Source organism: Chanos chanos, chromosome 1, assembly GCF_902362185.1.
Source record: "Chanos chanos chromosome 1, fChaCha1.1, whole genome shotgun sequence".
NCBI lineage: Eukaryota > Metazoa > Chordata > Actinopteri > Gonorynchiformes > Chanidae > Chanos > Chanos chanos.
Genome location: NC_044495.1, coordinates 2,159,041 through 2,179,040, shown reverse-complemented (window position 1 = coordinate 2,179,040; position 20,000 = coordinate 2,159,041). Strand labels below are relative to the sequence as shown.

The following is a 20,000-nucleotide window of genomic DNA, read 5'->3' as shown; positions in this document are numbered from 1 at the left end:
ATGTGTGTATATGTGTGTATACAGAGAGAGATTATCTACATGCAAACAAAAGTTGTAGTTCAGATCAGCACAGTGCAGTGTGTTCACACAGGTACACATTATATTCCCTCCATACATTAGCAATGATGTCAGAGCTCATGGATTAACCATCGAAGCTCATGGTGAATCCTTTGTTCATTGTCTTGTGCTTTATTCACTGTTTGGATTGAGCTTTCTTAGTTGGTCTTATTTCAGTACAGGTGCATTTGGCAAAATGCTCTCAATAAACTGTAACCTTTGTCTTAAAACAACAAACAAACAAACAAACAAAAAATAATATTGCCATAGACACTCAGTGTGGTCCAGTGTGTGAGTAAAGTTAGTGTAGCAGGCTCGTGTTGGCAGCGAGCGCTCGTCCGACTTGTGTTTGGTTTGTCTCAGTGAAGTGAGCCTCTCTGTGTGTGTGTGTGTGTGTGTGTGTGTGTGTGTGTGACTGTGTGTGTGCGTGTGTGTGTGTGTGTGTGTGTGTGTGTGTGAGCTGCCCATCCTTCATTAGGCCTAGTGTCCTGGAGAGAGCATATGGTATGATGAATGGAGCTGTACAGACAGGGAGAAGCCATTGGCCATGCTATAGCCACACTGTCTGCTCAGACCCACGGTTCCAGCCGCGCTCTCCACGCCGCCGCACTGCTCTTTGGGGCTGTTTGATTGTGGAATGAGCTACTTAACCTTGATAAAGACACTCCAACTCCCCCCATGACTTCGTCTCCTTTCAGCGGAGAGAGAGAGAGAGAGCGTGTTGGAGAAAGCGGCCCTTTACTGGGGAGAAAAAAAAAGAAAAAAAAAAACCCACTTGAGCCTGCTCTCCGCTGTAGCGGGCTGTGCTAACCACTTCGCATGGCGTTCTGTAGGCGGTGTGGAGGAAACATATGTTTCAGGGTGCGATGGTGTAGGAGAAAAATCCCAGCATACAGCCATCTGTCACCGTTACAGTCATCAGAAATCAGCCAACGATTGTCTTTCTTTATCAATATCATGCATCATAATTCTAATATTTAAACCCCTGATGTTCAGTTACTGACAAATGTTTTTACCCTAATGTATGAATTTAACTTTAGTCAACAGTCATTTAGGAGCATGTGCATTTCTAGCCAAAAATTACACTCACACACAGGGAGTGCCTTCTGAAAGAGAAGAAGAAGACACCAGCCATGACAATTACCGTACAGACAGTTTTTTTGTTGTTGTTGTTTGTTTGTTTGTTTTATGTTTAAATATCCAGGTTTTTCTCTTTTCTCTTTGTTAACTTTTTAGGATTCAGAGATTCAGTGACATGATCTGTTGTAAAGAAAGTCCTCCCCACATGACCGCTGGTTGGTCTGTGTCTGTGTCTGTGTCTGTGTCTGTGTGTGCATGTGCATGCATGCGTGAGTGTGCGTGGGGGTGTGAGTGTGTGTGCGTGTGTGCGTGCGTGCGTGCATGAGTGTGTGTGTGTGTGTGTGTGTGTGTGTGTGAGTATGTGTGTGTCTGTTTCTGTGTGTGTGTGTGAGTATGTGTGTGTCTGTGTGTGTGTGCATGCACATGTGTGCGCGCGTGCGTGAGTGTGTATGTGCGTGTGTGTGTGTGCGAGTATGTGTGTGTCTGTGTCTGTTTCTGTGTATGTGCATGTGTGTGTGTGTGTGTGTGTGTGTGTGTGTGAGTATGTGTGTGTCTGTATCTGTGAGTGTTTGTGTGTGTCTGTGTGAGTGTGTTAGTGCGTCTGTGTCTGTGTCTGTGTGTGGGCGTGTGAGTGTGTGTCTGTGTCTGTGTGTGTGCGCGTGTGTGTGTGTGTGTCTGTGTGTGTGTGTGTACGTGTGTGCGTGTGTGTGTCTGTGTCTGTGTCTGTGTCTGTGTGTGTGTGTGTGTGTGTGTGTGTGTGTGTGTGTGTGTGTGTGTGTGTGTGGGATCGCAGGGCTTTTCCCAAGGATGGTGTGCAGGGCTCCAGCTGATCAGAGTGGTGAATGTGATTACTGAGTCCCCAAAGTGCTATCTATCACACATTACACTCCGGAGTGTCAGGAATCACGTCCTACCTCCTGAGGGGAAATGGAATTGTGGGAGACAGCTCTCCTGGCATGCCTGCCGAAACCTGAACGCACAGCAAAATCAAACACACATACACACACACACACACACATACACACGTCAGACATCAGTCAGTCATTTCGTTTATTATTAGTAGAAATGAGCCAGTCGCCAGCACAGAACAGAGACACTCCAATGTCACCTCATATCCTCTCTGTAAAGCGTCTTTAGGTTTTTTTGTACTCTCCCTCTTAAACGCTCACTCACTCTCTACCCGGCGAAACTGTTCAAGGTTAAATATTTTTGGGAATGCGTTATGGTATTTAAGTGTTAAAAGCTTTTGGGTCGGAGAGTCTCTGTGAGCATAATCAGGAAACCAGCTGATGAAAATGACTGCGATGATGTTTTTAAAAAAAAAAAAAAAAAAAGTCATAATCAAATATGTTTTCAAGGACACACTGACCATTTGCCAATTGGAATTGTCTCTGATAGTTAAGCGTTCCGCTCTCTGTGATTGGTGAATTTGTTACCGTGGCGTTTTTAATTATGTTTCATATGCTGTCCCGTTGTTCTGCCAAAAACTGTCTAACAAACGATGAAATGCCAACCTCAGAGTAGAGTTCATGCCAAACACAAATGACTGAGTCTCTCTCTCTCTCTCTCTCTCTCTCTCTCTCTCTTTCTTTTATTCAAAGATGAAGTGCAGATTGAACGGATTAAGACATTATCCTTCTTTTTTTTTTTTCTTTATTGCGTTTATGGTGATGGCTCTTCTATTGAGTTTCCCTAATCGTTTCTAACCACCCAGAGGAATTAACTCACGTCGGCGTGAGAACCGCTGAGTGTATGATTCACCTATTAATGACCGCAAAGGAAAACCTCATCACCTCAAGCCAAGGCTCTGCAATAAAAACTGACGTCTTATAAGTGTCCAGTAGATAAGAGTCAAACAGTACTGTTAGTGCTCATACACATGAGGCAGCGTGTGTGAGTGATCTGAGCACTCATAGCATCGTGTAGCTGTATTCTGCATGGGACCTTATTTGGCTTTTGTGAAGTCTGGTTCACGGAGCTGTCCTAGAGGTAGAGATGATCTTTCCCACTGCCTTAGATTTCACTGGGCCTTCATTTACACACAGTGCTAACATACATAGCAGCATAGAGAACACAGACTCACCACACCAAATCCCTCCTGAGGCGTCTGCTCTGAGATGTTTATAATCAGCTTTCATATCTGTGTTCACCTCAGAGTCACATCATAGCAAATGTCGCTCATCACCAGTCGAGTCCGTTTTAAGGAACCGCTTTCAGCTTTTTTTTTTTTTTTTTCAGATTGTGTTATTCTGAGAAAAACTGCGTTTTTTGCCACTCTGTGCGTTTTAAAGTTTTATGTCTCTGACTTTGTTCCTCTGTGACTCGATTTTGAGCGATGAAGACATAAAGGCATCTGCCTTCTGTCAGTTTCTCTCTTTTTTTTTCCCCCATGAAATTCCCTAAAGAGTGGTGAAAATGTAACTGCTACCCAAGCAGTTTCCGTCAGCCGCATCTGTTAATGCATCCCGTTTATAAAATACATATTGCCAAAGACACGGGGACGCCTGCCCCGTGGGATCTGATTTGGTGTGAGAAAGTCAATTTAATATGATTTGGTCTGTCTGCTCCCTCAGGAACTCCAGCCTATAAATACATCAGAAAACAAGAGCCCAGTACTGTTTCTCTTTTTAACCAGTTATGTGAAACCACCAGGTTTTCTCTCTCTCTCTCTCTCTCTCTCTCTCTCCCAGTCTCTCTCTGTCTCTCTCTGTCTCTCCCAGTCTCTCTCTGTCTCTCCCATTCTCTCTCCCTCTCGCTCCCCCCCTCTCTCTCTCTGCCCCCCCCCTCCCATTCTGTCTCTCTCTCTCTCTATTTCCCGCTCTCTCTCTCTCTCCTATTCTCTCTCTTCCATTCTCTCTCTCTCTCTGATCTGGACTCATTTTTAGCTGGTATCTGTAGAGTCTGTGAAGTCCTTGTGTGTGTGACATTGAAAAGGGGTCTAGCTGTGGCCAGAATGGTTCCACTAATGTATTCAGGTATTTAAAAAGTGTTTCGTTTGTTCTAAGTTCCAGTTTAGTATCCAAAGGCTTGTGTAATCCATGGCACACACATTTTTATCGGTTGTTCATTGCATGCTAAATATTTGCTTATCATTAAAAGAATGAACCTTAATGCAGAGAGCCTAAGCACCTTATGTTCATTTTGTTCTCCTGCACTCTAATGAATGTATGCAAATCCGTCATAAATCTGAAGATTAGCAAAATCATTTTGTTGTGCTGTGCTTGAAAAAAAAAAAAAAAAGTGAGTGTGTGCGTGTGTGTGTATGTGCGTGTGTGTGTGTGTGCGCGTGTGTGTGCGTGTGTGTGTGTGTGTGTGTGTGTGCGTGTGTGTGTGTGTGTATGTGCGTGTGTATGTGCGTGTGTGTGCGTGCGTGTGTGTGTGTGTGTGTGCGCGCGCGTGTGTGTGTGTGCGCGCGCGTGTGTGTGTGCGCGCGTGTGTGTGCGCGCGTGTGTGTGCGCGTGTGTGTGCGCGTGTGTGTGTGCGTGTGCGTGTGTGTGCAGAGTTAAAGCTGAGTTGTGGGTTTACGGCGAGGTTAGAGGTCAAACACACATACGGTGGAGCTTCGGATGGCTCTCTCTCTCTCTCTCTCTCTCTCTGGCTCCCCCTGCATTCACAGTGATGGAGTTGGGTGGAGGAACAGGAGGAGGTGGAGGGGAGTCGTCTGAGGAGGAGGCCAGGGGGCATCACAAGCCTCCAGGTCACTGTGTCACAAATCCTTGCCACTCGGATGTGAAGCGTTAGGGAAAATGCAGAGAGAGAGAGCTGGAAAAGGTGGGGGGGGGGGGGGGGGGGGCGGGGGTTGTGCTGGAGCTATTTTGGAAAATTGTTGAGCTGTTTATTTGCAAGTCATTGGAGCTGAAGCAATGCACCCTGGGAACTGCCACCACGCCCAGCGTTGCAACATCTGCTGTCCCTAAGTGAGTTACTGCACGTCACACGTCTTCATGTCAGCGCTCTCCGCTGATACATGCATCCTCTCCAAAACGCCGCATAAAAATGGGCCCGGCCTCGTTTGGCCGTTAAGCAAAATGACTATTTAAATGAATGGCGGTGTCTGCGTTTGTCTGTGCAGAGAATGAACACTGATTAGGCTATTAAGCAATTAGCAATCTATCATAGTGAAACAAGGTGGATCATCATTAAAGTGGTAATGGTTTACGCAAGAAAATACAGAAGGAGTCACTTCCTGTTAGAGTAAAATATTACACCGTTTTTTGTTATTTTTTCCCCTCTGAAATACTGGCCTGTTAGTCCATTTAGTGACTCCATTATCATTCATTGCCTTTAGTTTGAAAGCTTTATTATTGGAGAATTTTTTTTTTCCTTTCACGGTTTTGGTTTTTAAATCCACAGAGCGTCCAAAGCAATAAAAACTGCGTGTGAAAACAAAAGCTTTGCTTCGAGAGCTGAAAACCTGCACAGGATCCCAGAGTATAAAAAAAAAAAAAAAAGGCAGAGGTGATCCTTTAGATCTCGTATTCTGATTGGTTGGCAGCTTGAATTCTCTGGATCCCACATTGTGAGTGGTGGGTGAGAGAGATCCTGTAGATCTTTTCTTAATTAGTTTCCTTATTTTCTTCAACTTGTTATTTTGTTTAAATCCTTTATTTTACTCTTATTGTTATGACTAGTGCTCTCATCACTGAGTTGACCTGTTTCTCTTGTCTTATACATGTCCTTGTGCCGTTGACCCTGTGATAACCTACATGTGACTGGTAAACTTGAACTTGAACAGTGTGGGTGAGTATGGCTGTGTAGCCTGGGTGTCTCGGTGTTTGTGTCATTCTGAGCGACCACGGGCTCACAGTCAGGCGTCGGCCTAGCTGTCTCTCTCCTGTTCCATACCGTCTCTCTCCTGTTCCCATACTGACTGAAAAACTCTGTCAGAAATCACATGGCGATAAGCAATCTCGCACACATCAAACACAGCGTCTCTGTCCATCTTCCCTCCATACCACAGCCTGTCCAGTGCCATTATGTTTGTCTGACCCGTAAAATATTCAGAGGAAATGTCACTTGCGGCCGGCCGCTTCGCATGTCAGTGCGGACAGCGTGGCTGTCTGGGGACGCCGCGGCGTTCGGTGATTCTGTCAGACGTTTGTGCCGCGTTGATCGAGTCAGCGTTCATTTCCCTGAGTGATGCCGTCGGGCGCTGAGCACTTTTAGAGCGGAGAGGAGAGGAAATGGGCGCGGCCCTGAGTGACAGGGGCGTCGGCTGGCCCGTGCCACGGCAGTGCGGAAGGGTCCCCTGTGTACCCCCCCCCGTCCCGGTCGAACAGCACGCGCGCTGCATCCTGCTTACGTCGCTTACTCATCCTGCCTCTCAGTCAGGAGCGGAAACGCTGATGGTTATGAAAAGGGTGTCCTGTTTAGACTCAGGGCTTAGTAAGTGGCTAAGTGGTAGTTAGTTCCCATCTGAGCTTTAGCAAAGCTACAGGGAATTTTTTTTTTGGGGGGGGGGGGGGGGCCTAGGGGGCATGGGACTGCTGATAATCCCAGTGAACTGGGTGGATTGAATAAAACTGACCGAATTTAAGCAGAGAGATTTTCCGTCTCAAGGAAAACTAACTCTTCAAATGCTGTTCACACATTCGTCACACACTCAGCCTCATGTGTCGGACAAAAGGGTGGAGACGATTTGCCTTGTCAACACATTGAACCTGTGTCCGTTTATCACATACACAGCTATCAACGTGAGCTTTAGCTGTCTCACATACCTCATCTGGCCATTGTAAGTCACTGCTAGTGCTGTAATTAACTACAGCAAGTCCTGCATAATTCATGAACCACAAATGGCTTTAACTATCCCTCACTGCTCTCTGATTTATGGCCAGCAGTGTGTGTGTGTATGTGTGTCTGTCCAAACCATGTCAGCTATGGACTCTGGGAAATCCTAGCCTTAGATGACAAAGAGAGTGATGGTTTTGTTTTTGTGACGTGCTGTTGTTTACTGTGTGTTGAGTGTTTGTTATGTGTTAAGCGGTCTGGGTAATGTATATGTGTTGTTTACTGTGTGTTGAGTGATTGTTATGTGTTAAGGGGTTTGAGCAATGTATATGTGTTGTTTATTTTGTGATGAGTGTTGTTTGTTGACGGATTTGTATGTCTGGTGGAGGTTTGGTATATATTTGTATGTGATGTACATTAGTTGGATGTCTTAAAAATGTCTTAAGGGTTTTTGACAGTCTGTTGGATGCTTGTGTTTGTTGTGTGTTTTGTATGTGTTGGTCAGAGACCTGTTGCGTGATGAGTGGATGTTCGATGCTTGTGTTTGTTGTGTCTTTTGTATGTGTTGGTCAGAGACCTGTTGCGTGTCGTGTGGATGTTGGGTGTTTGCTGGGTGGATGTGTTGGTGACAGACATGATTTCTCTGTGTGGTTTGCTCTGTGGATGTTGGGTGTTTGCTGGGTGGATGTGTTGGTGACAGACATGATTTCTCTGTGTGGTTTGCTCTGTGGATGTTGGGTGTTTGCTGGGTGGATGTGTTGGTGACAGACATGATTTCTCTGTGTGGTTTGCTCTGTTTGTCGTCTCTCTCTGTGACACCTGTATTGTAATGTATTGTCGTATGCAGGTATGGCGTGCTGCGGGGACGACTACGCCAACTCCTCCACCACTCTGTGCTGCAGTGCCCCGGGTCTGAAGCCTAAAGTCCACCCCGTGGAGAACGTGGGCGTGGGTCTGAAGTGCTGCGGTGTTGAGCTGATCTCCCAGGAGAAGGAGTGTTGTAACGGAGTGGGCTATAACCCCGTCGGCTCCGTCTGCGCAGACAGGGCCTCGCCCGGAGTCCTCATCCAGGTGAGTGACACCGCGGGGTGGGTATATCCGGTCCGGTGTGGGACCTGTGCCGTTCGGCAGGATTTCTCTCTGAGTGTTTTGGGGGGTGGGGGGGGGTGTTTGCGAGGCGCTGGAGAAAACCTGTGAGTGTGTGTGTGTGTGTGTGTGTGAGATGTGTCGTGTGTGTGTGTGTCTGTGCCTTCCCTCTGTTACACTCCATTAATCAGATTCATCAGATGCCACGCGGGCTCATGCCGCTCCCAGCGTGAGAGCGCGTGAAAAAGAGGGAGAGGAAGAAGAGAAAACTGGGGTGTCCGTCATTAAGTTGTAATTATGTCATTAAGGGGCATCCATGCTATTCATTGAGACAGAGGGCTCTGCACACACCCGCTGACAGGGCGCTTTGACACAACAGTATTCGCTAATGAGGCTAGGACTTGTCATCTTACCACCAGTAAGCACTGTGTGTGTGTGCATGTGTGTGTGTGTGTGTGTGCGTGTGTGTGTGTGTGCGTGTGCGTGTGCATGCGTGTGTGTGTGTGTGTGTGTGTGTCCTGCAGGAACACTGCCGTCCCAGTACCGTGTGTCCTGTGTCTGCTGTGTCCAGAGCCTTCTGCGGCACCTGCGATTTCAACCCTGCTGAGTCCATCTGCACTTGGGTGCCGGGCGAGTCCACGCCCACATCTCCCCCCTCCACCCAAACTCCTACATCCACACCACCTATCACCAGCTCCCTCATCCTAACTCCTCCGACTACACCAATCTCCACCCAAACCCTCCCACCTGAACCACTCACCTCCTCCCCCCTCACCCCCGCCTCCTTACTCTCACCACCTGCACCATCAACATCCACACACGCGGCAGCGCCCGGGGCGGCCGGCCCTCACCTTTGCCCTTCGTATGAAGAACTCGTCTACAGTGGAGCTGCGAACAGATACAGTTTCACAGGTACGCAGACAGCTTCTCAGAGCCTCTGTCTCTGCTCTACACTCACATGGAGGCAAGGCTTTGCTCAGAAGCAGGCTGGTGATGTAACATGGCTAATTCCCAGAGTTTATATAATTTATACAATTATAGGAGTGTTAATATTTTTTTGTAAACATTTAAAGGAGGCAGGAATATTGAATAAGATGGAAATACCACAACGTCACCAAAAAACGAATATCCCTTGGGTAGAAAGAGGGTGTGTGAGTCTGTGTTGTGAGTATGTGCGTATTTCACGTGTAGCGTGATTTTCTTAGTGGTCTGGAGAACTGTTTTCGGTGTTTTCTGAAAACAGATGCTTGAATGTGCTGTAATTGTCACACATCGTAATTCTCAACGTGGCATCAGCCAATTCAAACTTATCATTAAGACTTGAGGTTTGGCATTTAAATGTCAGATCAACTTTTTGCTGTGATTTATTTCACTGATGGGGGAGAGAGAGAGAGAGAGAGAGAGAGCGGGGGGGGCAGGGGCTGCGGACAGGCCTTTATTTATTCGCTTTAGCTCTGTCTGTTTAATCAAGACTAATGTGAGAGCTGAGTGTGGGAATGAAGGCTGGCAGAAACACAGTGACTGTGGCAGAGCCTGTGCTGCCATCTGGGCCAAGGCACTTAAACCTGCAGCACCCCTGTTCTCTCCAGATGTTCACACACATCACATATCACACACACACACACATCACATATCACACACGCATCAGACACACACATGCATATCACACACACACATCACACACACACACGCACACACATGCACACAAACACACACACGCACACAATCACAAACACACACACACACACACACACAGACAAAGCTCCGCCATGAACATGTAGGTATCTGTGTATATGAATGCATGTGTGTGTTCACAGTAGTCCTTTTTATACTAACCTACTAACCTACCTGTCATATAGTAGTTATATACCTCTCACACACCTGTCATACACTGGTCATAAACCTGTCATACACCTGTTATACACCTGCCATAAGCCTCTCATTTACCGGTCACATACCTGTCATATGCCTGTAATACGCCTGTCATATACCTGTAATACACCTGTTATATTCCTATCACATACCTGTCATATACCGGTTATATACCTGTCATGGACCTTTCACATACCTGTCATATACCTGTCATAAGCCTCTCATATACCTGTCACATACCTGTCATATGTCTGTAATGCACTTGTCATATACCTGTGGAACACCTGTCATGGACCTGTCACATACCTGGTCCCACATTGATCTCAGTGTTTGAATATTCATGAATGTGTGGGTATGGCTGTCGGTAATGTGGCTTGTCTCTCACTGTTTAAATATTCATAAATGTGTGGGTTGGGCTGTCTGTCATGTGGCTGGTCTGTCACTGTTTGAATATTCATAAACGTGTGGGTGTGGCTGTCTGTAATGTGGCAGGTCTGTCACTGTTTGAATATTCATAAATGTGTGGGTGTGGCTGTCTGTAATGTGCCTGGTTTCTCACTGTTTGAATATTCATTAATGTGTGGGTGTGGCTGTCAGTAATGTGGCTGGTCTCTCACCGTTTGAATATTCATAAATGTGTGGGTGTGGCTGTCTGTAAAGTGCCTGGTGTCTCACTGTTTGAATATTCATTAATATGTAGACACGGCTTTGGAGCCTTTCACCAGCTATGAGTACCAGGTGGGTGTCTGGAACAGTTTCGGCAGGACGTTCAGCCCTCCTGTTAGGGTCACGACCAGAGAGGACGTGCCAGGAGGGGTCACCGCCCCCCAGTGGAGTAGAGTCGGTCACCGTGATGACATCATCCACCTGGAGTGGCACCCACCCTTAAAACCTAACGGTAATTCCACTCACTGAATGGCATGCTGGGTAATCTGCAGGTTACCAGACTGAACCACAGAGCATTCCCTTGTGAGTGACTGGAACTGTCAATGTAGCAAACATAACACAACATCAAAAACTTAGATCAGTGGAACTTGTCTTAGATATGTATTGACCTGATGTAAATGAACAGTCATTCTGCCAGGCTGGTTGGTGATTTAGAGTTTGTTATTGTGTGCACATGGACAGTTTTAGACAAGTCCCTGTAGACTGCCCCCCCCCCCAAAAAAACCCCAAAACCCTATGAGAACTCCATTTCCTTTACCTGTGCTGACTGGCATGTGGTTAGTAGCATAGAATGTGTAAGTGGCTGATTGATTTCTCCTGCTTCTCTCAGAGGGTTCCTCTTTATTACAGTCAATCTGTGTAGTGAGGGCAGCAACTCCACCAAATAATTCATGAAAAAAAAAAAAAGAAAAAGAAAAAATTGGCCCGCACAGAAATGCGTACTAAGTGAAATAACAAGCTTCATTTGCGAGAACTTCTGTGCCACTTAATATGTAAAGAAAGGTGTTGATTGCTCATTAGGGCTTTGCTCAGCTCTTTAATCAGGAGGCCTGCGGCCCAATCTGCTCTGATTTTCAAACAAAGTTACTCTGCTTGCCCCACTGAAGTCTGACTTCTGCAAAAAGAGAAAGAGAGAAAAAAAGAGAGAGAGACAAAAAGAGAGAAAGAGAGAGAGAGAGACAGAGCGAGAAAGAGAGATGCTACATGTTACTACAGTATGTTCTGTGCCCTTCTGACGGCGCTGTTCTAATTGGCCGACACATTGTTTATATAAAAAACATCTGTTTGCATTTCTGTCTTATGCCTATCAGGTATGAAAGCTTTTCCTTCCGTGTGTGTACCTGCAGACTGTAGAACTGTGAGAGTGTGTGTGGAAGGCCCGTGGTCTGACCGCGCTGCTGTTTTTTTCTCAGGAGTCATCAGTCAGTACGTGGTACTGCGTGACGGACAGGAGCGTTACCGTGGCGAGGAGACCAGCTTCACCGACGCGGGCGGCATTCAGCCTTTCCAGGAGTACGTGTACCGGCTGAGGGTTTGCAACGCAGCCGGCTGCGCAGACGGTCCGAATGTGAGTGACCCTGCTATTATTTAGGCGGCCACTAGGACTGGGGAACGTAACACTGTGAATAGTGCTTATTCCCTCAACATTTAACCCAGTGACTAACGCAGAGGCACAGTCAAATTCAATTTCACCAGCTCACAGAAGAGAGTTGTGTCTTGACTGTATACGGTATTGGGTGATGTGGTACACCAGCGTTGTGTGTTGACTGTGTATGGTGTTGGGTGGTGTGGTACACTAGCATTGTGTGTTGACTGTGTATGGTGTTGGGTGGTGTGGTACACTAGCATTGTGTGTTGACTGTGTATGGTGTTGGGTGGTGTGGTACACTAGAGTTGCGTGTTGACTGTGTATGGTGTTGGGTGATGTGGTACACTAGCGTCGTGTGTTGACTGTGTATGGTGTTGGGTGGTGTGGTGCACTAACTCAGAGAAGAGTGTCGTGTGTTGACTATGTATGGTGTTGGGTGGTGTGGTTCACTAGCTCAGAGGGGAGCGTTGTGTGTTGACTTTATATGGTGTTGGGTGGTGTGGTACACTAGCATTGTGTGTTGACTGTGTATGGTGTTGAGTGGTGTGGTACACTAGCGTTGTGTCTTGACTGTATACGGTGTTGGGTGGTGTGGTACACTAGCTCAGAGAGGAGCGTCGTGTGTTGACTATGTATGGTGTTGGGTGGTGTGGTACACTAGCGTTGTGTGTTGACTGTATACGGGGTTGAGAGGTGTGGTACACTAGCTCAGAGAGGAGTGTCGTGTGTTGACTATGTATGGTGTTGGGTGGTGTGGTACACTAGCGTCGTGTGTTGACTGTGTATGGTGTTAGGTGGTGTGGTACACTAGCGTCATGTGTTGACTGTATACGGTGTTGGGTGATGTGGTTCACCAGCGTCGTGTGTTGACTGTATACGGTGTTGGGTGGTGTGGTACACTAGCTCAGAGGGGAGCGTTGTGTGTTGACTGTGTATGGTGTTGGGTGGTGTGGTACACTAGCATTGTGTGTTGACTGTATACGGTGTTGGGTGATGTGGTACACTAGCGTTGTGTGTTGACTGTATACGGTGTTGGGTGGTGTGGTACACTAGCTCAGAGAGGAGCGTTGTGTGTTGACTGTGTATGGTGTTGAGAGGTGTGGTACACTAGCTCAGAGAGGAGCGTTGTGTGTTGACTGTGTATGGTGTTGAGAGGTGTGGTACACCAGCGTTGTGTGTTGACTTTGTATGGTGTTGGGTGGTGTGGTACACCAGCGTCGTGTGTTGACTGTATTCGGTGTTGGGTGGTGTGGTACACTAGCATTGTGTGTTGACTGTGTATGGTGTTGGGTGGTGTGGTACACCAGCGTTGTGTGTTGACTTTGTATGGTGTTGGGTGGTGTGGTACACCAGCGTCGTGTGTTGACTGTATTCGGTGTTGGGTGGTGTGGTACACTAGCATTGTGTGTTGACTGTGTATTGTGTTGGGTGATGTGGTTCACTAACGTTGTGTGTTGACTGTGTATGGTGTTGGGTGATGTGGTTCACTAGCGTTGTGTGTTGACTGTGTATTGTGTTGAGTGGTGTGGTACACTAGCGTTGTGAGTTGACTGTGTATGGTGTTGAGTGGTGTGGTACACTAGCGTTGTGTGTTGACTGTATACGGTGTTGGGTGGTGTGGTACACTAGCGTTGTGTCTTGACTGTATACGGTGTTGGGTGGTGTGGTACACTAGCGTTGTGTCTTGACTGTATACGGTGTTGGGTGGTGTGGTACACTAGCGTTGTGTGTTGACTGTGTATGGTGTTGAGTGGTGTGGTACACTAGCGTTGTGTCTTGACTGTATACGGTGTTGGGTGGTGTGGTACACTAGCTCAGAGAGGAGCGTTGTGTGTTGACTGTGTATGGTGTTGGGTGGTGTGGTACACTAGCATTGTGTGTTGACTGTGTATGGTGTTGAGTGGTGTGGTACACTAGCGTTGTGTGTTGACTGTATACGGTGTTGGGTGGTGTGGTACACTAGCGTTGTGTGTTGACTGTATACGGTGTTGGGTGGTGTGGTACACTAGCGTCATGTGTTGACTGTATACGGTGTTGGGTGGTGTGGTACACTAGCTCAGAGAGGAGCGTTGTGTGTTGACTGTGTATGGTGTTGGGTGGTGTGGTACACTAGCGTTGTGTGTTGACTGTATACGGTGTTGGGTGGTGTGGTACACTAGCTTTGTGTGTTGACTGTATACGGTGTTGGGTGGTGTGGTACACTAGCGTTGTGTGTTGACTGTATACGGTGTTGAGTGGTGTGGTACACTAGCGTTGTGTGTTGACTGTATACGGTGTTGGGTGGTGTGGTACACTAGCTCAGAGAGGAGCGTTGTGTGTTGACTGTATACGGTGTTGGGTGGTGTGGTACACTAGCTCAGAGAGGAGCGTTGTGTGTTGACTGTGTATGGTGTTGGGTAGTGTGGTACACTAGCGTTGTGTGTTGACTGTATACGGTGTTGGGTGGTGTGGTTCTCTCTGTCTGTTTACCATGCGGGGACTGCTGAGCAAACAGGAGTGTGGTCTTATCAGCTAAATCACTCCAACATCATTTTTATCTTATCACAGGCCAGCTGAGGAAAGAGGAGAATTAAACCATCATTTTGTCTAATTTCAGATCAGATCATTTTCTCTCTGTAATTAACACAGACCTGTTGGGTGGGGTTGGTTGATGAGGAGACAGATCTGGAAAAGGTTACTCTTGCCCAGAACTCCTTACTTTAGTAGTAGAAACTACTGTTTCTCTCTCTGACGTGCCCCAGAAAGCGGACCGGCAGAGGGTAGGGGCAGGGGTTAGCAATGATCCGCTTTTCCAAACGCGCAACACCTTTTAACGTGAGCGAGATTAACTTGTACGCCTACGAGCGTTACCCAAACAGGTGCAATTATCGTCTAACCCAATACACAGGAGCAATTACCCTGCTCCCTCTTCTCCGACGAACAGAGACACACACAGACACACACACACACACACAGAGAGAGGGAAAGGGAGAGAGAGAGAGAAAAAGGGACTGATTTAATCTCGGCGGACACGCTGTAGGGCCCTTACCACATCAGTAAGAAGGATGGGCCTGCAGCCCTTGGCTGCTCTGCCCAGCCTGGACACAGCCAAAGAAAAACACCCTGGCCTGCTCCCCAGCCTTGCCCCTAATAGTCTGCCACTCCTGAAGACACGGGTTGAAACCACTAGTGACATTCTATTAGAGCAGGATATCCAAGCCTCCATTACGGCAAATTGCTCTGTAATTCTTTTTGTCTTCAGGTAGTGGCCGTGACCGTCCAGGGAGTTCCGGAGAACGTGCCGGCGCCAGAGGTGAGTGCGCTGGGCCCACGTGCGCTGCGGCTACGCTGGACTGCACCGGGCAAACCCAACGGCATCGTCAGAGAGTACCGCATCAATCAGAGCCAGGTCGGGCTGATCCACACAGAACGGTCTGGAGCCATGCAGCATACAGTTACAGGTACAAACTCAGCACCGCCAGAGAGAGAGAGAGAGAGAGAGAGAGGGAGAGAGAGAGGGAGAGAGAGAGAGGTTCCCTAAGCTTAGAACTGGACTCGCGTGTGTTAGAATGACAAAGCTTTAACACAGAGACACATATGAATGTGTTTGTGTGTGTGTGTGTGTGTGTGTGTGTTGTCAGAGCACAGACAATTTCGCAATGATGTAGTCGCATTCCTGCACACACAAAAGCGCACACACTCATACTCACTCACACATGCACACACACAGACACACACACACACACACACACACACACAGAATCTGTACTCTCATTTGACTGCTAACGGGAGTCTTTGTGACTTTAGCCGTATTCTTACCCACTGTGTTCCCTTTTATGGATATTGTAATGACATAAATGCAGGATTTGAAAAAATCCTTTTAATATAGTTTGATAACATGCTTCATAAGCTGGTATAAACCCTCTTTTGCTTTTTTTTAGTAATATCTCATATGTATTCATGAGAAAATCTGTTGTTTTTTTTTTAATAGGGTAAGGCTTATTACTGCCAAGCACTGTTAGAAGGTTACGCATGCTGTGATGTGTTAGGAATGCAAGCTTTAAGTGAAGTTTATTATTAGACAGATGAGTCTTGTATACTGTTAGGTCAGACTCACATATGCATGATAGAGAGAGAGAATAACGAAGCAAAGAGGGAGGGGGCAGAGAGAGACAGAGCGAGAGAGAGAGAGAGAGCGAGAGAGAGAGCGAGAGAGAAAGAGCGAGAGAGAGAGCGAGAGAGTGAAAGAGCAAGAGAGAGAGAGAGAGAGAGGCAGAGCGAGAGAGAGAGAGAATGAGAAAGAGGGAGGGAGGGAGAGAGAGAGAGATGGGGGGTAGACAGAATGAAAGAGAGAGAGGGGGTAGAGAAAGAGATGGAGAGAGAAAGAGCGAGAGAGAAAGAGCGAGAGAGAGAGAGAGAGAGAGAGGCAGAGCGAGAGAGAGAGAGATGGGGGGTAGAGAGAATGAGAGAGAGAGGGGGGGGTAGAGAAAGAGATGGAGAGAGAGAGAGAGAGAGAGAGAGAGAGAGAGAGCAGTAGGATTGAGTGATGAATCTGTTTAGCTATAAGCAGTCTCCTACCCCAGCGGCCCTGTGCTGTCCCTGGCCTCCAGCAGAGAGGAGTGGATCCACAGCGTCTCCTCCACGCCGTCAGGCCTTTATTTATGCATGCTGTTTCTGGAAGCCATCTAATGAGTGAATTTACACCTGATTCCCGCAATGAGCGGCCAGTCTGCCCATCAGGGCTCTGATTTAAGACGACTTCTTTTATCTGGTTGGGAGAGGAGCAGTGTCTCTTGTCCTGAGCCATCACTCACAGTGTCCACACTGTGTATACACACACACACACATACACACACATAGAATACTGTACGCACACGCACATGCACACACATGCACGTGCACCCACCCGCCTACCCACACACACACACACACACATGCACGTGCCCACATACACACACACACGCACATGCACACATGCACTCACGCACTCACACACACACACACACACACACACACACACACACACACATTATTCTGGTACTCAAGTTTGTACCACGGTTTTATCAAGGGGTTTTTTGTTTTTTTTGTTTATTTTTTTTGTTTGTTTGTTTTTTTAATTTAAATGTTTTACTTTTGTAAATTTATGTGTGCGTGTGTGTGTGTGAACAACACATTAATGCTGGAACTCTCACTGTTTTTTCTGTCTGAAATTCTCACTTTCAGAATATCGTAAAGGCAAAGCATGTTTGAAACTGGCTCTGTTTGTTATTTTAATAGCATGTGTGAAACAGGCCCTGTTTTTTAGCATAATACTGGTGCCTTATAACGCAGAGGAAGTGTAACTGTATGTGATACTATTCATTAATGTTTGCTCAGAAGTCCAGTGAGTGTCTGTATTAATTAAGACAGCATTATTGACTCATAAGTTTTGTTCTGTGAGCTGTGACTTCCCCACATCAGCTCTTCTCCCAACTAATGTTCCTGCTTCAGAGCTCGTCTGAGAAAATGGTTCTTTGTTCGGTTCCCAACTAAAACACGGTCCCTCTTGCCGTGCGCCGTTATGAAGGTAAACCCCTCCAGTAAGAGGTAGAACATGTGCAGTGGTTCTCTCTGTACTCTCCTCCTCATGGCTCTCCCGTCTGCTCCTTCTCTGAGAGAATAGGAGAATACGCCTCCCCTGGCTGTGCATGGCTCTAACACACAGGGGAGCGTTTCCTCTAACACAGACACTCGGTGTGTCCACGCTGATTTCCACCGCCGTGAGCCCTAGGCATACACACTCCTCACTGGAGGGATTTGGAAAGCGCTAATTTTTTTTTTTTTTCTTTCTTTCTTTTTTCCTTTTTTTGTAAATAAGCCTGAGATCATGCGGGAGCCTGCGAATGGCTCCAGTTCCATCGGAACTCGCTGTCAACCAAAGATATTTCACAGAGCAGCAGCAGAAGGCTGGCACTTGGCAGAGCTCTGTGTATGTGTGTGTGTGTGTGTGTGTGTGTGTATGTGTGTGCTGAAAGCCAATCGGCTGGTCCAGGGAGAAAGAGAGAGAGAGAGAGAGAGAGGGTTGGGGGGGGGTCGGGGGGCAGATCTGGCTGTCTGGCGGTGTGGTGTGTTTAAGACTTGGCTGGGGTAAAGGCAGGCAGTGGCCGGGCTGCTGGCAGGACCGTGGTGAGTCTTCCACAGGGTTCCCCGTGTGGAGTGGCTCTAAGCCTCCACCTCTCTCTCTCTCTCTCTCTCTCTCTCTCTCTCTCTCTCGTGTCCCACCGTTCAGAGACGTTAAATCCTTCCTGTTTCCCGTGTGGCTCCTCAGTGCCTGCTGCTCTCCAGCTCAGCGCTGGGTTTTTACCCTCTGGAATGCCACATTGCTCCAGCTTTTTCATTCCAAAGCACGGCTGGGTTTTTTTTTTTTTTTTTTTCTTTCAGTCTGAAACACTGTGTGGAATTTTTAAAACTGAAACACTGACTTGTGTTTATTTGTTTGGTTTGTTTTTTTGTTTGTTTGTTTTAATTAAACACAGTTTTTTTTCTTGGCTCAGATTTTACATTAAAACAGTTTCAGAGAAATATAAACTTAAAAACTATGTTCAGTTTTCATACTCTGAAAAATCTGAGAAAGTTTTAATTCAGAGCTCAAAGACGTCACCTGGGCTTTCAGAGAGAGAAGCCATGCCGAGTTTTTGAACTAAACCACTGCACTGTGTTTTTGTTTTGTTTTGTTTTGTTTTTTTAAAGCTGACACATATTGAAACATTTTAAAATGCAAAATCAAAGCACAGGAATTATGAAAAAAAAGACACTGTGATGGCTTTTTCATATGAACATCGCTACATTATTAAGACTATCGACTTTTACTAAATTTTTCTCAAATTCTCTTCAAATTGTGTTTGCACTTTTCCAAATGATATTAATATTCAGATCATCTCTCGATTTGTAAACTAAAACACTATGTTCTTTTTTAATAAAACGCCACATCACAAATTGAATTAAAAGAAAAAGATAAAAAAAAAACACAAACAAACAAAAAAAAACAGATTATTAAATTGAAACTTCACATCCAGTTTTTAAGGTTAAACCGTTTCTTAATGCCTGGAACATAAAAGATTGTGAGTCTAGTCAGTGAAGCCATCTCTGGGCTTTTTAAATTGAGCCATTTTTCTTAGGAAGGATTTTTAAAACTCTCAAAGCCGCATTGGCATTGACAGAATTAAACGCGTCTCATCTGCTCCGTCTCCGAGAGACCACGCAACCAAACAATGCCCCGACGCCAACCGCGACACCAGAAAGAGTCACCGGCAGACAGAGGAGAAATATTAACCTCGCCTCCTCGCTCATGAGGAAGTTAACATCACAGCGTAAAGATGTATGTAGCAGTGTCTCTATACTGCGCTTGTGATGGGAATGAGGAGAAAGGGCAGGGGAAACTGATCTATGGAGGAGAGGAACCGATGCAGGAGCGTGTTCGGGCGGTATGCCGACGCGTCCGCGGTCGCTCACTCCGCGGGAAACGTTCGCTTCCCTCTGATCCCAGCGCCAGTGACGGGGTATCTCTCCGTCCGTCCATCCTTTTGTTTTTCCTGCGTGTAAATGCAAGTCATTATTAGAAAGAGTTTTAAACTGCTGCTGCTCCTTCCCCGAGGGGAGAGAGAGAGAGAGGATGACAAAAGAGGGGAGCGTGTGGAGAGAGATGGAGAGACGCATTAACATTTTTTTCTTTTCCCTCCCCTTGAAATATCAGCTAAAATAATTGCTCCACTTCTCTCAAGCTTTAAGTTAATAATACGACATAATTCATGTATTTTGATAATGCGTCAGTCGGTTTGATTAAGCTCTAAAAAAAAAAAAAAAGGGTCTCTCTCTCTCTCTCTCTCTCTCTCTCTCTCACTCTCTCTCTCTCTCTCTCTCTCTCTCCGTTTCCCCTCAGCAGAATTGAGCTGAAGTCTGTTTTTTGAGGATAAAATGAATTGCATTTGCAAACAAAATGTGCACCCAAAAATTGATGTGCGTGCTGGAGAACAGTGCCCTTGGCCAGCGCTCTCAGAGGGCATTTTCACAGGCCTTACTTTCCTATCAGCGCTGAAAATGCAACACTAAAACAAAGCCCCCGTCTCTCCCTCTTCCTCCTCCGCTCATCAGCATAGCATCTGCATAAAGACAGTATGAATAGCAA

General features: G+C 46.6%; 1 protein-coding gene across 1 annotated transcript in view; it reads left to right on the top strand.

The window, feature by feature from the left end:
• Nucleotides 1–20,000, top strand: part of ush2a (Usher syndrome 2A (autosomal recessive, mild)) — a 205,470-nt gene that overhangs the window by 136,186 nt on the left and 49,284 nt on the right. The window contains 6 exon segments of the mRNA XM_030774913.1: nucleotides 7,712–7,935; nucleotides 8,475–8,643; nucleotides 8,779–8,862; nucleotides 10,523–10,720; nucleotides 11,682–11,836; nucleotides 15,099–15,297. Coding sequence (XP_030630773.1) covers nucleotides 7,712–7,935; nucleotides 8,475–8,643; nucleotides 8,779–8,862; nucleotides 10,523–10,720; nucleotides 11,682–11,836; nucleotides 15,099–15,297 — 1,029 coding nt within the window.